Source organism: Pelodiscus sinensis, chromosome 5, assembly GCF_052426305.1.
Source record: "Pelodiscus sinensis isolate ZL-2025 chromosome 5, ASM5242630v1, whole genome shotgun sequence".
NCBI classification, from domain to species: domain Eukaryota; kingdom Metazoa; phylum Chordata; order Testudines; family Trionychidae; genus Pelodiscus; species Pelodiscus sinensis.
In genome coordinates this window covers 117,620,396-117,639,668 of record NC_143056.1, presented here as the reverse complement: position 1 = coordinate 117,639,668, position 19,273 = coordinate 117,620,396, and the positions used below count along the sequence as shown (strand labels likewise).

Here is a 19,273-nt window from a genome sequence, read left to right as displayed (position 1 = left end):
GGGATGTGCCGGGAATGGGATTCCATTTGTTTCTCATCAAAAGGAGGGATCTGATCGCAGAGACAGCTATACACCAGACTGACTACATGGGGGCAGCAAGCAAGTGCACCCTCAACAGCCCTGGAGAGCTGCAAAGCATCTCCTGCCCCCACCCCCCATGAGCAATGCCCACCACTGCCACAGCAGGCTGGCCCCAGGGAGCAGACACTACCCCTACCTCCTCCATACTCCCAACCCCCTGCCCTGAGGGATCTGATCAATGCCAGGTAAATCTTCTAATATATAAATGTATATATGTAAATACACACAGAGGATCTAACCCTAGTATCCTATGTGGGTTATGTCTGTATGAGGGCTTTGAAACATTCTTGCACAGATGTAACCAACCCATATTTATTTATTTTAATAGTTACTAGAAAATAGCATTAGACATGATTTGTCTTTGATCCTAAATGTGAATGATCAGATATACTGTGGGGCTTGCCCCTCTTACATTATTCTCAGCACAAACATACCCCACCTACAGCAAGAAAAGCAGCTTTGTGGTATTCTGCATTACAAACTGACAGTGACTTGATCTGTCTGTGCCACTTAGAGGAGAGAGCAACAGAGGCTCCATAGTTGGCAGGAAAAGAGAACTGAGCAGCAGAGAGACATGGAAGAGAGGTTAACATTAAACTTCTAGATACTATGGGCTTAATTCTAATCTCGCCACAGTGTACATCCACTGATTTCTGTGGTGGTACTCCTGATTGACACCGGTGGGAGATCAGAACCAAGCCCAACAAACGGCATTCCGACAGACTGGAATCAATGATAAAACACAGCCCCTGGCCCTCAAATCCTGAACATCTGGAACTCCGGCTGAAGTCAATGGCAGCTGCAAGTGCTCATTAGCTGCTCAGCACCTCCCAGGATTTGCCCCTAATATATATATATATATATATATATATATAAACATACATCCTGAAAAAAAATAGTTTATTGAAAAAGCACAATCCCCCAAAAATGCAGCATGTAAAGGGCATATTGGAATTTGAATAGAAGTACAGGCGCAAAGCTCCAAACACCAACACACCTGCCTGAGTGCAGCTTGAGCTTACATTGTCTGCCTCTTATGACAGTTACATACTCCCTTCCACTCACATGGTCTCACCCCTAGAGCTATGGTTTCAGTGCTCGTACTACATGAGTGTGGCACACATTACGCCTAGCAAGTGGAAGGGTTGCCATCCCTGGAGAGACAGCTAAGGCAATCAAGAGGTGGGCGTTAATGGTTACATTTTAAGCATCTTTCTTTCATGTGCAGGTTTGGCCTTCTGTTGCCACATCCCTGAGATCTGATGGAACAGGTGTTTGAAACAAAGAGAGGGACCTAAAAAGCACCACATCAGCACACAGCATCTCACCCTCTCTACAGAATTTGCTTAGCATGGGTTTAGACGTCAGCCCTTATCCCTTCTGCCAGAAACTGTGTCCTGGTCTTATCCAACTGCATTTTGGGAGGCCTGATCCTTGAGGTAACCTTTCCATCCCTGCTCATCAGCAGTCACAGGGGACCAAGGCAGAGGGTATACCAACATCCTGAGCCCCCTGGATGTTATGAGGGCCATCGTCAAAGAAGATGTGGGGCTGGATCTGGGAGAGAAGGGGACCTTTGGGAGCTCCATCCATGAAGAAGGCCTCATCAATCGCCAGCCCCCATTCCCGAAGGGTCTTGATAGCACGGATGCCCATATCACGACCACTGCGGGCTGTCACCAAGTAGGTGCGAACAGGGGAATTCTCCTGGCTGAACTTCTTGCGCATCTTCCCAAGGAGCATGGCAAATGCCTTCAGTGGACCCTATGAAACCACACAGGGATTAGAGGTTGGGAGTACATGAGGAAGGGTTAATTTCACCTTACTCTAAAATAGCTAGCAAAGAGAGATCAAGGAAGATAGAGTGATTCTCAGAGGCTGGGGGGGGTGGGGGGGGAAATTTTGGCAGAAGATTCCAGATTTTTCCAGAGCATGGACCACAATGTACTAAAGCGATGGTGTCCCACCCATCAATCCTAAAATATCCCAGTTGCAATGACAGCAATTGCCTACATGGAAACGTGACTTTAGGAAAGCAGTCTACATATTTGTTTCGATCTTTTAATTCAACTTAGTGGTTAGAAATAAGAGGGAGCCAACACTGTGCCCACCAACCCACTCCCCTCCAGTAAGTGGGTGGCAGAGCACCAGTGGTCTGAGAACTGTGTGACTGACCTGTGTAGTGGCACGGTGGCTTAAGGCTCTCGCCTGCCACCTTGGAAGACTGACGGCAAACCCCCAGTCAGAAATGGAAGTGAATGTTGAGGCCTTATCACAGCCTCTACTGAGCAGACAGACACATTCCAAAAAGTAGCACCACAAGAGTAGACCCCGTTTGATTGCAACAAATGACAGTGAATGTGTTGTTAAAGGTTTTCAGTCTGGGAAGAGGGTTAGGAATAGAGCTAATATTCACAGGCGGCTCATCTGATTTCAGTGCTGGGCTAGCACCACGAACCTCATCTACAGGAGAAGAGGCCTATGGCCTGTTACAGCATTCACTGAAACCAATGGGGGTATGTCTACACTACAAAGTTAATTCGAACTAACAGACGTTAGTTCGAATTAACTTTGATAGGCGCTACACTAGCGATCCGCTAGTTCGAACTTAATTCAAACTAGTGGAGCGCTTAATTCGAACTAGGTAAACCTCATTCTACGAGGACTAACGCCTAGTTCGAATTAACTAGTTCGAATTAAGGGCTGTGTAGCCACTTAATTCGAACTAGTGGGAGGCTAGCCCTCCCCAGCTTTCCCTGGTGGCCACTCTGGGCACCACCAGGGAAACGCTTCTGCCCCCCTCCCAGCCCCGGTGCCCTTAAAGGGGCACGGGCTGGCTACGGTGCCTGTGCCAGGTGCAAGCCTGCCAGCACCCAGCCAGCAGACCCTGCACCTGGCATGGCTCGAGCCAGCCATCCGCTGCCATCCAGCCCTCCGCCTCTTCCCGGGACCAGGCTGGCGGCTCCCGGGAGCCTGCCCAGGTCCGCAAGAGGCGGGCGCCCGCCTGTTCTAGTGCAGACATCGTGGACCTCATCCACGACCTCCGCACTAGGCACAGGAAAGTGGCTGTCTAGGGCAGGAGAGCTGCCAGCCTGGCCACCCAGGAGCAGGTCTGCATGAAAATCAAGGTGGTCCACTGAGACCCCCGACCCTGAGCCCTGAGCTTAGAATGGCCGTACTGGGTCAGACCAAAGGTCCATCTAGCCCAGTAGCCTGTCTGCCGACAGCGGCCAACACTAGGGACCCTGGAGGGGATGGACCGAAGACAATGGCCAAGCCATTTGTCTCGTGCCATCCATCTCCAGCCTTCCACAAACAGAGGCCAGGGACACCATTTCCACCCTCTGGCTAATAGCACTCCATGGACCCAACCTCCATGAATTTATCTAACTTCTCTTTAAACTCTGTTCTAGTTTTAGCCTTCACAGCCTCCTGCAGCAAGGAGTTCCACAGGTTGACTATTTGCTTTGTGAAGAAGAACTTTCTGTTATTAGTTTGAAGCCTGCTACCCATTCATTTCATTTGGTGTCCCCTAGTCCTTCTATTATGGGAACTAATGAAGAACTTTTCTTTATGCACTCTCTCCACACCACTCCTGCATTTATAGACCTCTATCATATCCCCCCTCAGTCTCCTCTTTTCTAAGCTGAAAAGTCCCAGTCTCTTTAGCCTCTCTTCATTTGGGACCTGTTCCCAACCCCTGATCATTTTAGTTGCCCTTCCCTCTCCCAGCCTCTCTTCCCCTCTCCCACCTCCTTTTCCCAGTCTCCCTAAGTTTTGTTCAATAAAGAGAGTTTCTATTTTTGAACACACGTGTCCTTTATTTTGTACATCAGGAAGGGGGGCTAGGGAGGGGTAAGTGGAAGGAGGTGAGGGAAGAATGGGGTACGAGCCCCCGATGGGGAGGACTGGGCTGTCTCTGCGGGCTCCTCGGGGTGGAAGCTCTCCTGAAGCACCTTGATTGACCCCCCCCTCCGCATGTTAGCCTGCGGCAAGTGCAGCCGGGCTGATGGCCGAGTGCTGTGATGTGCCGAGTGTGGGCACTCAGGGCACTTCAAGCCAGGACTGCTTTGAAAGCGGGGAACCCCTGACAACTGTCTGTCCAGGGTGGGGGTTGGGTCCCTTTAAGCACAGCCCTCGGCTAACCTAAGACAGCAGCTCCACGCTCTAAGTCCTAATCTGATGCCCTGCCGGCACTGCTTCCGGCCATCCTTAACCTCGGTTCAGGGTCCACTCAGTGTGGACATAGCGTTTTGCTAATTCAAACTAGTTTTAAAGTCTAGATGCGCTAATTCGAATTAGCTTAGTTCGAATTAACTAATTTGAACTACGTTAGTTCGAATTAGTGCTGTAGTGTAGACATACCCTGGGGGACTCTACCGCCTTCAGCGAATGTTGTACCAGGCCAAAGCAGAGGCCGCCTATGAGGGTTTTTGCATATTCTGCTGCTAGGGGCTATTGGTGAAATCCGAGCAGGAGGGCTCTCGCCCTGATCAGTGTGGGTGAATGTAACACAACCAGACTGTGTGGGTTGTTGTGTGGTATAGGGACAGGGAAACCCATTAAGGCTGAGCAAGCAGGCATACCTCTCCCATGGGCACGGCTTCCATCGCTCTCTCATATTCCACAGCCCCACTCAGCCCCCTCTCACGAAAAACCCGGTCGGTCTCATCCGAGAAGAGCACAGCATCCCCGTCAAACACCACTCGCAGTTGGGTGGTGAGAGCCTGCACGTCCTGCTGGAAGATGAGTGCGGCTGGAACACCTGTGGGACAGAAAGAAAGGTCACTCCTCAGCTGAGAAGGGAACCAGGGAGATTGCAGCCAGGCCTTGCCAAGAGTCCCAGACTACTGCGACTATGATGCTGCAGCCAGAGGAGTTGCACAAAACCTGTGTGCTTGCAAGCAATGGAGGACAGGTCGGGAAGCAGTCGGCGTAGGTCCCTCAGGATTGTTACAACCTCGCTCCAAAGCCCTCTGACGTCCATGGAAAGACTGCCACAGATTTCAATGGGTTTTGGATTACGTCCTCACAGATTCAGGTCCCTTCACGTTCCTCCCCCTACCCCATCCCACTCCAGGAAAAAACATTCTAGACCTCTAAACAGTGCTCAACTTTCCATCTGCAGTGGGAGAGCCATTCTGGGAGTGGGAAGGAGAGGAGGCAATGCTCAGATGTCATAGTATGGACACTCCTCTGTAGGGGCAGGGGGTGGGAGTACAAGTTGCTGCACTTACGCAGCATGTGCAGCCAGCACACCCCTGCCTGCACTTACCCGAGCCTGCTAAGCCCAGATTAGGGCTGTTCGATATTGTGTAACTGAATAGTCATGTAACCGCATGAAAACTTAGTGGTTACATGACTATTTTGTTGTCTCCAGGGATGGGGCTGGCAGCCAGTGCGCTCTGGCCCCACTCCCAGGGAGCCCCCTGCCACCGTGCACTGCTGCCTCTATCAGAGGAAGCAGCATGGGGTGGCAGGCAGAAGCCAGTCCATGAGACGAGCCTGTTTAAAAACCAGCTCCCCATGCAGCCTGGCTGCCTGCTGCCCCATGCCCATGACAATACAGAGGCAGTAGCACAGGGTGGCAGCAGACCCCGTCTGCGGGGTGTCTGAGCTCCCTACAGACAGAGGCTGCTCTGTGGAGAGCTCGGATCCCACCCAGACAAGGGCTGCTGCTGCAAAGCAGCCTCTGTTCGTGGGGAACCTGGACCTGCTGCAGACAGAGGTTGCTTCACAGCAGCCTCCCGTGTTCCCCCGCCCCCGTGCCTCTGATATAGGCAACAGTGCAGGACAGGGAAGGGGAGGTACCACCGCAGAGCTGGGGCTGGAGGAACCAGCTTTTAAGCTAGCTCCTCCAGCACCGGCTCCTGCCTGCTTCCCTGCCTTTGTAGAAGTCAGCGTAAGGCGGTGGGTCTGCAGAGCCAGCATGTACGGGTAGCTGGCTTGAAAGGCGGCTTCCCATGCATATTGGCTCCAGCTTGCCCCCCCCCCCCCACCCTCCGCACTGCTGCTATCAGAGGCAGACACACGGGAGTGGGGAGGGGCAGATCTGGTGCTTGTGGGGAAACGTGCTTAAAGCCAGCTCCTCATGGGCACCAGCTCCCGCTCCCCCACCCCACCTTGCTGACTCCTGTACAGAGGCAGTTGGGGTGGGGGGGAGGGGGAGGGAGGAGGAGTGTATGTGTGAAATCAACAAGACTAACCGATAAGCTTAGGGTCATTGGTTAATCGTGTAGTCATCTACACAGTGACATCCCTAACCCAGATATGTTCACTGGGTTCAGCTGGTGGAATTGACTGGCACCTCCCCTGTTTTCTTCTATGCAGCTGGTCTAACGATGACCCTCTTCCAGCACTGGAGAAAAGGGGGTCTCGACCCAACCTTACATACTAGGCTTATAGCCAAGAAATGGAAACATTAAGCAGTCAGGCAGCTTTATGGTTTTACCTCTCTGCAAAGAAGAGATTTCTCACTCAGACGTAAACTGACTGAACTGTGCCTGAATGAAGGAACCACAATAGCTAGGCGAGGACCCAGTCAAACCACCAATGCTCACGAAAAAGTCTGGGCTGGATCATCCATAAAATCATGGGAAAGACTCCTACAACTTGATTTAGGTTAAGCACATGTTTATGTCCAATCCTATTGGGGAAACTGCAGCATATGCTTAATTTTAAATGAATCTTCAGCAGCAGATTATGAATTACTTGCCCAGTTGTACTTGGGGCCAAATAGTGCATTTGGCATGTACCATCCCTGCAGTCACAAGATGGTTATGGTGCCTTCTAGAAACTCCTGAACTGCTTAATTCTGAATTTTTTCCAGGCTGAAACCAAATGTATCAAGATCAATCCCAGAAGCACTTCTCTGAATTTAATAATAAATCCCTCTGAAAAAGCAAGTCTTTACAAAACTTCATGGGGGGGGGGGGGGGGAGAGGGGAAGGAGTGACGGGCAGGAGGCAGCACAGGGTTCAGGTGTAAGAATGAAATCCCAGGCTAGATATGGAAGGAGAGGGAGAAAGCACACCTCGCTGGAGTGCATTGCACACATCCGTCCTGTCGGCCGAGAGGAAGAGCTTGACATTGTGGGATTTCAAGTACTGGGTGGAATCTTCATCACTGACGAAGCAAAACTTGGAGATCTCCAAACCTTATCAGAAAAAGCAAATGAAATCACACACCTAGTTCTTGTACATTTGCATTTTGCAAAGGAGGGTTGTATCACCATCCCCGCTTGAGGGGAAAACTGAGGTACTGAGCAGAAAAACAAAGTGTAGAGATCGCCCAGTGAATCAGTGGCACAGCTGAAAAAACAACTTTAATTTTTATTTCCAGCCTGCTTTGTGCTCTCCTCCCCATTCCCACTGAAAGATCTCCTGCCATGGCAGCCTCCCTTTGTGCAACTGAGGTCTTGACCAGTGTTCCCTCTACTTGTGGGGCAGCACAGCTTTACAGGTGATTAATCAGCCTCACCCAGTCAGTCAGTCAGCTACTTGCATGGAGCACTGAGCCTCTGACTGGGCAGGGCTGGTTAATCACCTGTGAAGCTGTGTTGTGGTGCAGTTTAGAAAGAACACAGGTCATGACCCTCCCAGGACGAGAGCTGCTCCAGAGATCAGTGCAATGCCCCTTCCCTGCTGCCTTACACCAATTCAGTGACCCTCAGCACAGCCACTACTATCTTACCTTGTCACCCCAACACCATGTCCCTCACACTGTTATATCTGCATGCCTTCTCTCTCTCTCACAGACACAGCATCCTTTCCAGGGTGCCAGCTATTTCCTGCAATATCCCCTCTTTCTGTGCTACCACCCCAGAGAGGCTCTGCCCGTCTCCTTCCACACACACCAGTCTGGGGAAAAGTGGTATTCTCCACTGACCCACTTCCTCAGCTATTTCAGAGCAATCTCTGGAGGACTGGAGGACAGTGGTCCCCCATTCACTGAATGTGGGCTGACTTCAAGCAAACGGTGGGCTCTCCTTACCATGTTGCTTAGCACTATTGACGACGCGCATGCCACTCTCGGGGCTGTTGTTGGACAGGACGATGACATCAAAGAGGGCCTTCTCCTCTGGGTTTCTCTCCAGGAGTTTCTGATTCACAAACTGCACGGCCTGGAGGTAGCAGCCAAATACAGGAGACAGTTTTACAAAGGGATGTTCTCGGAGTTGTGTATTCACAAATGCACCCGCAATCGGCTGCCACATAGTTTCCAGCACCCCTATCACCCCCCATTCAGGGGACAGAATCGCTCTTGTTGGTTTTAGGTCATGTGGAAGACAGAGACTCTTTGCACCCACTGGGGAAATTGCACAAAGAAGATCAGAGAAAACCACTGCCATGTACTTTCCCTCAGGAATAATGCTCTGGAGGGGATGGCATGACAGGAGTCCTGCAGTGAACAGGCTAACATCAGTGTGCCCCCAGGTTGTTCTAGTTCTGTCACTTCTGTGCAGAGCCCTGGATGCAGCGGGAATGCTGCAGCCTTTCCACCACCAAGAGCTCTGACCCTGGGCTTACGCTAGTCGAGACAATTTTAATAGTGGCCTTCTGGTTGCCATAGTTACCTGGGCACTGTCTCAGCTGCCCTCTCCGTAATTTAATGTTGGCACTTTATGCCTCCAGCTAAACCAGTGGCATAGCCAGAATGGGACAGATGGGTGGGCAATGACAGGGAGTAGCAGTCATGGGACCACCACTTCCCGTCCCTTGATGAGCCTTGGAAGAGGGGAAGGGATAGATGCTCTGGCCAGGGACCCTATAAAAATGGAAGCCCCCATAAAAATCTGCTCTGCACCCCCACCCGCTTTGCTTCCTGTTGCTCTCCTGCCAGGAACAGGAGTCAGGGAAGTGGTTTGCTTGTCCACCTGCCCGGTGCTCCAGGCAGTGGGGTTAGGTAGCCCTGGTCCCCCTCTGGGAGTGCTGGTCAGTGGAGTCAGGTTGGGGGACGAAGGCTTGCCTGCCCTGACTCTGCTCCCTGTCTGTCAGGAGCACTGGGCAATGGAGCAGGTCAAGCTCCTTGCTCCGACCCCACTCCCTGGCCCAGCTGCAGCACTGGGCAGAGAGGGGCAAGTCCCCGTGCTTTGGCAGGAGCAGTGGGCCTCCATGTGAGACTCGCTTGTGGCTATGCCCCCGGGCTTAACCAAAGAAACCCACCCCTTAGAGCAAGGAGTCCAAAATAATTCCCATTCTACTTCCCTGCAACACGGCCCTCTGCTGTGGGTCTGCTGATCGCCTCTCCTCTCTTGGGTACAACAGCAACACCCTTGCTCTGCTGCTCCCTCTGACTCACAGGGGTTTGTGGAAGAGAGGGCACAAGTGCCAGCCTTCGGGCTCTCGACAGAGAAGCAGGCGTCAGGGGTCCAAACCACCAACTCTGGCCTCACTTCAGTTCTCCTTTCATCCCACTTCCTTCACTCTGCCACAAGCACCCCTTCTTGGGGTGATTCACCCCACCCTCTGGCAGTCCTCTCTGGGGCCGCTTCCCAGGGCCTTTGACCAGAGAGACCTGGAGCTCCTGTCCTTCTCCTACAGTCCCTCTCTTTCTCCTAGCAGGGAGACTTACAGCAAGTCTTATTCTCTCCCCACTCTCACACACAGATGGAAAGGGACCTCCACCTACCCTTGCCCCTTTCCCAGCATGCATTGTTCCACGGCCTACATCTCTCCCCAGCCATGGGAATGATCTCTCCCAAAATTCCTTATTCTGGGCCTGTAGTCTGACTTAACATATGTTGCTGGAAAAGGGTATGGTGATCCTTTGAGTCTGAATTTGGCTTATTTTGTCTATTAGATGTACTAAGTACCCCCTCCATTCAACTTGCCTACCCGCTGTTAGATACCACCAAACTCTGCTGGTTCATCTTCCCTCCAAATTGCTGCTGTTATATCCTTGCTCAAGAAGTCACTCTACGGTGCTGATGTTGCTCTGTCTCTAATAGTCTCTCTTTCTTAGGTAAGGTTACTAAGATGGCTGTGATAAGGAAACTAGTATCATATGGAGTTCATAGGTTTTCCTTGATACCTTACAATTTCTCTGCCATCCTAGGTATGGCAGGAGGGCTGGTATCTACACTTTAAACACTAAATAATGGTTAAAATACCACAGTGATGTGGTGCCATCCAAGCTGGCCATGGCCAGTCTGGTTACTGACACTGTGTCTGCAATGTATCCCTCCACAAACCAGAAAAAAAAAGAAAAAAAAAAAAAAAAAAAACACCACACACAACTCATGCATATTTCATTGGCCCAAATGAGAGCTAAGAGTCAATGTCTTATGAAGGTCTGAACAAAGCACCTCACCTTCACTGCAGCAAAGACTACACCTTGTACTGATAAAAGCTAAGACTGGAAGCATCTCAACCTGAGAAGAGCCACAGTCTCTCCTGGTTATGGGAAAAAGACCATCCTTTAAAAGTATTTAGGTGCCTAAAATGCCCACTGATTTTCCTGGGAGTTAGGCACCTAAATGCTTTTCAGAATTTGGGCCAGAGCATCTCACTTGAATGAAAGCAGAGGCCATGCCTCCCCTTGAGTGAGACCCCATCATTTGCCTTAATCACAGAGAGATACCCTAGCCAAAGAGCACAAGGGTTGAAGGAAGTGAAAGCTGTACCTTGCCATAGGAAGTTTTTTCCAACTGTCAGGGTGGTTAAACACTGCAATAAATTGCCTAGGGGCATTATGGAATCTCCATCACTGGAGATATTTAAGAGCAGGTTAGACAGACACCTGTCAGGGATGATCTAGATGGTGCTTGGTCCTGCCGTGAGGGAAGGAGACTGGACTTGATGACCTCTCGAGGTCCCTTCCAGTTCTATGATTCTATTGACCAAGTTCCTGTGGAGGCCGTTTCTGGCATCTCACCTGAATGAAAGCGAAGGCTGTACCTTGCTCCAGGGGCTTATCTTCATTTGCTTGCTGGTGCTTCACATACTCTTCCTTGCCCTTTGTCAGGAATAGCTTATGCTCCTCCTCCAGGTTGAAGATGGCCCTGGTGGTCACAGCGATGACCAGTGCCTCATTTGGGTCTTTCTGCGGTGGGGAGTGGGCGAGCCAAAAAGAAGAGAAGAGTGGATTTAAAAGACAGATGAAAATGGTCAACCAGGAGAGGGTGCTGCAAAGGAGCCGTGGGAACTGCCAAGACTCCAGCATCATCTCCCTTCTCCCAGACACTTCCTGGGCTCCTAAAAACAGCCAACTTGGGGGAGCCTTGCAATTGCTCCTTCTCCCTTTCCCCCACCACAGGCGGCCAAACACAGAGATGGGGTTCAGTGCTTGAGATCTGAGCAGGCACAGTGATTGACCGCCTCTGTCCAGCCCTTCTTTAGCATCTCTGTGACATTGGTGGTGCCCTACACAGCTTCACTGCTCACTTGTGAGTGTTGTCTGCCCTTGGTGGGGGCACACTGACCGTGCACTTCACCAGTTAGTGGAATTCCCCCATTCAGAGCCCAGAGGGTGTGTAAATCTTACACATTACAACAGCTGGGACTAAGATTGTTTCAGGTGGAAGCTATTGCATGAACAGAGCTGCACACTGTGATCCGACCAGATAGAAATAGATATGGGATAGACACCTATTCCACCAACAGCTCACTTGTTACATATATGTGCTGACCAGGATGAACTCTTTCCTGCCAACACAGATTAGCTTCATTGCACACCATTGGCCCCCACTTAAATTCACAGGCATTTTTCACCCCAGTTTGTCTCCAGCCTTGCAAAAACAACAAGTCAATAACGTTCTTCATGGAAGCTATCACTTGAGTTTTCATTTCAGCCACTGCAAAAGCAGGCTTTTCCAGTGAATCAGTCTCACCCTCTTTTTAGGCATCCAGTGGTTCAATCCTATGATGTTCCCCACACAGTGCTCCTATAATTTAACTGGGATCTGCAGGTGGTCAGCAGTTCTGAAAACTGAGCGGCTTTCATTTAATGTCCAAAAGCAGGTATTCTGTAGACCCCCAGGATACAGCTACACTATCCCAAAATAGCTACCCCGCATCTTAGCGCAACCCGTTATTTCAAAAAATATTTTGCAATAATGGGCGGCTTGTTATTTCAGCATCCCAGTCACCTTCGCTCCATGAGGGTTAAAGGATGTCTTGAAATAGCTTATTTTGTAATTTGGCACTGTCTACACAGCCCCAAATTTCAAAATAACGTGCTATTTCAAAATACATTTGCATAGCACAAATTGCATAGCTTATTTCGAGCTAAGGGTGCAGTGTAGATACACTCCCAGAGATATGAACGTTTTAGCTTCCCCTGAAATCAGAATTAGACGCGAGAGTTCTTAGCTCCCATTACTGTGTTCAGATTCCTAGATCTTGCTTCTCCTTACTGGGGCATTTTTGGAATATCACACCAAGGGGAAGCACTTGAATATGGGATATCAACTGGTGTGACAAAAACTTCTTACCTGTTTCACATTGGTGTTTATAATGGTGCTTCCAACTTCTGCCATCTTCTATCTCTGACTTCACACAACAGAAAATAAGTTATTGAACTTTGACTACCATGTTATATCACATTCAGATTCACAAGATGTTTTATTCTTTTCACATTTTAAACTAAGAAATGGCATGGAAATATTAATTAATCAGCTGTTTCCAAAGCTAATAGTTCTGGAGTAGGAACAAAGAATAAAAGTCTGATTAACCATTCAAGTCTAATCTGATCATGACCAAATTTATCCAAAATTGGCTCCTACCCAGCCAAGACCAGATCTGATATTTAGGAAAGGTCCAAAACCCAGTAATCAGAATTAGTCACTAAAAATAGTCAGACAACAGAATAGGTGATAAAAAGTGGACTTTTGCATTTGAGGTCTCTGTACATAGTATTTATTAGGGCTAATACTTTATATTGTAAACCGTAAGAGAGACTGGGATGAGGCAGTGGATAGGAATTTAGGAGATCTCAGTTCAAGGACTGGTTCTGTCAAACTACTAGTATGAGCCTGAAGAAGACTCTTAAAGTTTCTTCTACCTCAGTTGCCATCTGTAAAATAGGGATAATACTTCTCTAACTCACAGGGTTGAGAGTGTTGGGTGCGATATATAGATAAGATTGGGGTCAAATACATTGAACAGCTCAGAGGCAAATTCTGCCTTAATTAATATCCCTTGAAATCTCCCTGGTATAAATCAGAACAAAAATTGATCCTCTCTCTCTCTCAGTATGAGGAAAAGTGCTGGTGCAGTAGGCATGGAAACTGTCCATAAATCTGTGGAAATGAATTAAGCCTGTCAACCTGTTACTTTCCTAAGCTGAAAATATAGTTTTGAAAATGTACTGTGCAAATCTATATCAGACTTCAGGGTGAGTCTGTATGAGATCACAAACACACACCCAAAACAAAAAATGGATAGCAAAAATATGAAGGAATGTTGTGGTGCATCATGGGAACTGTTGTACACCTATGGAGCTCAGCCTACTGAGAACAGGAGCCTGAAACACCCAAACTACAATTCCCATGATGCATTGTTGTGGCATTTCAGAATTGGAATATTTTGCTTTTTTTCCCCCTCCCAATCAAAAAACATCAAAGATTTTCCATAGAAAACAAATCCACTTTTCAGCTAGGTCTAATCTATCTTATTCTGCTGCTGCTGCTCCAAGGCAGTCTCTCGGAGGAGGAACTCACATTGACACATAAGCTCAAAGCCATAAACCCCTTTTCGAAACACCTCCTTCCTTTAAAAAAAAAAAAAAAAAAAAAACACACACCACAACAATAAAAGGGATTTTGAAACAGAAGCCACAGATCTTTACCTCCCCTCCTCCAGCAGAACAAGACTACTGTATTTACTTAGCCCCTCCAACCATGTCTTGCAAGTGACCAGGGTCTAATGATAAGCAACGACAACATACCTCAGATCTTCCCTGTACCCCCTATTTAGGGGGCTGCAAGTCTTTTTTTTGCACAGTTAAAAACCAAAGGGTGCACGCACAAATCAGAAGGTTAGATGTGTAGCTAGCTCAACTGCATGTGCAGAAAGACAGTACAAGCAACAATCTGGATGAAAACTTTCAGAGAGGACGGAGACCCCTTTGAAAAATGTGACTCAGAGTCAATGAGAAGCCTATATGGGTGTATGTGTTGTTGTCAGCAAACCCTACGGCTACGTCTACACTGGCCCCTTTTCCGGAAGGGGCATGTTAATTTCAGAGATCGTAATAGGGAAATGCGCAGGGGATTTAAATATCCCCCGCGGCATTTAAATAAAAATGTCCGCCGCTTTTTTCCGGCTTTTAGAAAAGCCGGAAAAGAGCGTCTACACTGGCCCCGATCCTCCGGAAAAAAGCCCTTTTCCGGAGGATCTCTTATTCTTACTTCAAAGTAAGAATTCTTCAAAGTAAGAATAAGAGATCCTCCGGAAAAGGGCTTTTTTCCGGAGGATCGGGGCCAGTGTAGACGCTCTTTTCCGGCTTTTCTAAAAGCCGGAAAAAAGCGGCGGACATTTTTATTTAAATGCCGCGGGGGATATTTAAATCCCCCGCGCATTTCCCTATTGCAATTTCAAAAATTACCATGCCCCTTCCGGAAAAGGGGCCAATGTAGACGAGCCCTACCAGAATTGTAAGAAACACAAGCCAGGCCCTGTTGTAATAGAACTGATCAGTACAGTCTGTGCTCAGTGTTTGAGAGGCAGAAGGTCAGAGAGAACTAGTAACAAGGGCTACGTGTGGCTAGAAGCCTGAATAAAGAGTCCCATTATATTCATTTCAGTGAAGTCCTAGTGGTGCTCTACCATTATGCGGTGCTGTACTTCTCTAGACCACAGTGACAATTTTCTGTAAGATAGGAATTAGGATTCAGCCTGTGGAACGTGAATCGTTTGTGGTTATAAAAAGGGGAAATGCAATGCAGCGAATATACCTCACACAGAGCTAAGGTTACCTGCTCCAAACAGGACCTAAAAGTAAAGCTACTCCTTGGAGTAGAGAGAAGCTGGGCTCACTTGCTCACTCCAGTCTGCAGCACCTGGGGGCAGGGGGGAGGACAAGATTAAGTCAATTCCTCACTATTTGCTGTAGCCAGTCATAAAACATTCAACACGTTCATTATTAGCAACTCAATCACCTTGTTATTTCACTGGGCAAAATGTTTCACCATGTGCACTTCGTTTTATAGGTCTCCCATTAGAGCGGAGAGCCCTGCCCCAGAATAGAGCTGCCCAAAAATCTGCAGCTAATTCATTAAACAGGGTTGTTGTCATCACTGGGGATTCTAGGTGCTACAGTCACACAAATACCAGCAGTCAGGGGCACAGGCCCCTTGTGTTAATCATAGTACAAACACAGAACAAAAAGCCAATCCCTGCCACAAAGAGCTCACAGCCTAAGTATCAGATCAGGCTCTCCATGAGGGAAATGCTAACATGCCTCACAGGTGGTAGTATCTTCTTCTCATCCCCCAAGGAGGGGCAATAAACCCAAATGTGGAAGGCACTTGGAGCTCCTTATCCAGCTCCTAAATCAATGGCAGTCTTCCTATTGACTCCAGGAAGCACTCTCTCTGGAACGCATTCTGTATCCCTCCACTATGAGAACAGCATTAGCCTTGCAGTTGCACTTACTGTCCTCAATCAAGAAAGCACATAGCTGAGGGTTGGGATAACACTCAGCAGGGAGATACATGGCTAAAAGAGGGTGGGGACTGGCGTGAGGAACAAGGTGACAGTACAGAAAGGCAGTGTATCAGTGGTTAAAGTAGGCATATGAAACTGCCAGCATTGCCACAGGCAGGCAGCTGGGATGACTCTGCACTGTAGAGGGTTAGATCAGGGCCTATTTGGAAGGATTTCAGCGGAGCGGTCTGCACAACCCAAGTGGTTTGTGGGTTGCTATATATGCCTGCTTGTGAATAAACAACAGCTTCTCAGTGCTTGAGCTCCACCCTAGCTGTACAAATGCTTCTATAACTCCAGGTAGCAAAGTCATAGAATATAACTTACCAGGTCTGAGGTACTTTTAGGTCTCAAATCAATGACAATCAAGGTGAAAGTCTCTAGTTTAATGACACTGGTACATTCTCTCAGCTACTGGAGGGGACACATCATCCATTAGGTTGGCTGCATGTGAACTGTGCATGTGAGTAGCACTGTACTGTAGTAGATGGGCTACAGAAGACCTGCCTAAGGATATATCAAACACTTGCAGCTCTCACAGCTCTTGGAGGGGAAACCTGGCCTGAAGACAAAGGCAGTGAATCCTATGTCACATGTAAACAGCCACTGAAACACAATGTTTTATGAACACCCCATGAACTGGTACAAGGCACAGACACAAGCCCCTTTTTGATGCTACAACAGCATGGAAGGTTACTGAATGCTGGAGGGAGATGCCCATTAGAAGTTCGATTTGTGTATCTATAGGAGAATTAAAATCAATCCTCCCATTCCAACGTAGAAGAATATTGTTATATACCCGTAGCAGCAAGAGAGGTTTCCCACCATGAGCTTGCACTAAAGTAGGCAATGTAGGTCTAATCAGATCAGCTGAAAAGGAAAGAGAAATGAACCAGAACAAACAGATCCAATTTCCTCTTTCAGCAGCTGGACTGAAGCAACAATAGGTCCCTTTAAGCCAAGTTTCACTCGGAAATGAGACTGACATAGCGCCACAGCTCTGGGCTGTGAAAATGCTGTGCTCCGTACACATAGCTAGGTTGACCTACCGCACATGGCAGACACAGTGACATCCACGCAAAATCCCTCCATCAATGATGGAAGTGTCTACACTTCGTGATAGAACTAACATGCTTACTGTCCCATGTAGTGGTACTTAGATCACTTACACAGAGAATGAGGGAGTGTATGGTACAGCCTTAGCCGAGAGCTAGTTAGCTCTTGGCTCAAGCAGTAGAGGCTCATGCACTAAATTCAAGAAGTCCCTGTCAGTTTTGCCTGTCTGAAACTGGAAAGTTACAGTGCTGTAATGTATCAGTGTAGAGTTAGCACTTAGAATCTGTGATGTTACTTTGTTCCTACCAGTGATGTTGGACTTTGCCTCTGCTCCCCCCCTTCAAACTGTTCTGTCTAAAAGGAAGTTTGCTATTTCCAGCTTACTGTTCTACTACTGCACACAGAGGGCATCGGCACAATTTAAACAGCAGGGATGCTGAAAGGCACTGACCTATACTGTAAACCTCTCCCTGTATGTGATGGAAACCACTTCATGCCAGGAGGTCCTGCTGCACCTCCAGCATCCCTGCACACACACAGTTACAGTAACACACGCACACAGCTTGGAAGCTCATTCACGCTCATTCGGGAAAGAGCATGTTTCTTACAAACTGCCTCAGGGCACCGTACAAGAGCTGTCTATAGACACATAAAAGCCAAACTCACTGTGTGTGCTCCCTCCACTTTCCAGTAAAGCTTGTCCCAGGAGTGGTAGCAGCATCCAAATTTTTAAAAAAGACACTGCCTCGCCTTTTATGTTTCCGATCCCTGGCAGAAAACAGAAATGAATGTGGTAGTGCCCATGCTCACAAAACCCCCATAGCATGCTGGGATTCGTAGTCATCTCCAGCTCACAGGCAACCTCTCTGCAATGTAAACAAGAAGGCTGAGACTTCATTTCCCAGGCAGCTCTGCATGGCACGGTGCCAGGGGGTAGAAGAGGTCTTTAGGGCGGATCCCAGGGCACTGCTTTGGTAATGACAGGTTCTGGGCTCAGCCAGGTTGCTAATGAAAAGGCAATGATAATCTCAGAACCAGAGGGCAGCTGGGTTGCTCAATTGCTTTTGCAGTGGCTTGTTTGGATATTTCTGCAATTTCTTCTGGTTTTAGATTCAGTTATTTATAACTCACTTTCAGCCCTTTCATTTCATGGCCCTTGAAAATGGAACTGTCATCATTTTGACCAATAATTACATGCACCTACCCAAGAATACAAGTAATTCGTTATATATATATATATACACGCACAGTGGAATATCCAAAACTGTGGCTTGGGCTCCTATATAAGGAGCCAAGGTGACAGAGAATTTGTTAGGGACACTTTGGCTACCTAACAACAGTTCAGCTTCATTTACTGTTAGTAGCAATGGGAGTGCTCCTGCAGACCATAAAGAAAATAAAAAACTCTGGTCTAAATCCACAAAGGTATTTTGGCTCCTAACTTCCATTGAAACCAATACCATATGTATTTCCCCACCAGTGTTCCCTGTACACTGTGTCTGCAGCCACTCAGGAAAGATTCAAATGCTGCCCAGCTGATTAGCAGAGTGCCCACAGTTAGGTTTTTGTTTCGACTGTTGGTGAACATGTTTCAGTGCACATAAAATTTATTCTGCACATGAATGGAAACAATTACAGGGAACCCTGCTCCTCGTTCTTTCTTTCTTTAAGCCATCAAATGCTGCAAGGCAAGCATGTGGATTTATCTGATAGCCTATTAAGACTATGGCTCCGAAAGCCATGAAGATTTTTGGATTGTGAACTGATGTTATCAATGATGGGATATTTTTAGAAAATTTCTCAGGGTGAGAGCTAAGCTTAGAGTCATGACCTGAGACACTGGTGTGGTCCAGGGTTTTGCACATGAGAAGTCCTTTGTTCTAATCCTAGCCCTTATTCCTTTGTGCTCACAGGTAACTCTGCCTGTCTTCTGGCCTCAGTTTACCTATGTGCAAAACAAGGATAAAATCATTCGTCCTACCTCCCACGCTGTTGGAGGTTTAAACTTCCTGTCCAGCAATGCACTTCTTGAAGCATGTTGAAATCAACGGGTCTACCCACATGCTTAAAGAGATGTTTGAGTGATTTGCTGGATGGAGGCCCAGATGCTCTGTTAGTGCTATGTACCGTTATTGATGCTTTTTCTGAAATGTGTGCAAGAACCAGGCTCCAGCTGATACTAGGGATGTAAAAGGTTAACCTTAACAATGAGGCTTACCAGTACTGGTTAACTAGTAGGGGCTGGAGCAGCTGTCAGCCCCACAGGGTCCATCGCAGGCAGGGCTGCTCTGGACAGCCAGCTACAGCAGCCCCTGTCCTTGGTGGACCCCACCACAGAGCCTGCAGCAAAGACTCCTAGGAGGGGCCAGCAGGTCCTGCTCCGGGAGAGCTGACTTCGCTGTGGTTTCTGCAGTATAAAGTTTATATATAAAGTTACTACAGAGCTCGTAGCACATATAACTGTGTAACCACTAGGATTTAGCTGTTAC

At 48.1% G+C, this 19,273-nt stretch overlaps 1 protein-coding gene across 5 annotated transcripts; it reads right to left on the bottom strand.

Moving 5' to 3' along the window:
- Window positions 1-379: 379 nt before the first annotated feature.
- On the bottom strand, window positions 380-17,607 carry LOC102448214 (cytosolic 5'-nucleotidase 1A-like). Of its 5 annotated transcripts, none has more exons than XM_075928192.2 (8): window positions 17,451-17,600; window positions 14,978-15,082; window positions 12,515-12,572; window positions 10,957-11,124; window positions 8,074-8,203; window positions 7,115-7,237; window positions 4,668-4,846; window positions 380-1,845 (listed from the first exon to the last, which is right to left on the bottom strand). In XM_075928192.2, the coding sequence occupies exons 3-8, from the start codon at window positions 12,557-12,559 to the stop codon at window positions 1,543-1,545; spliced, it is 948 nt and encodes a 315-aa protein (XP_075784307.1). In that variant the 5' UTR covers window positions 12,560-12,572; window positions 14,978-15,082; window positions 17,451-17,600; the 3' UTR covers window positions 380-1,542. The 5 variants fall into 5 exon arrangements, with proteins under 5 accessions (XP_075784307.1, XP_025046413.1, XP_075784308.1 ...); XM_025190628.3 differs by having other exon boundaries at window positions 14,999-15,082; XM_075928193.2 differs by having other exon boundaries at window positions 12,515-12,568; window positions 14,999-15,082.
- Window positions 17,608-19,273: the final 1,666 nt, after the last annotated feature.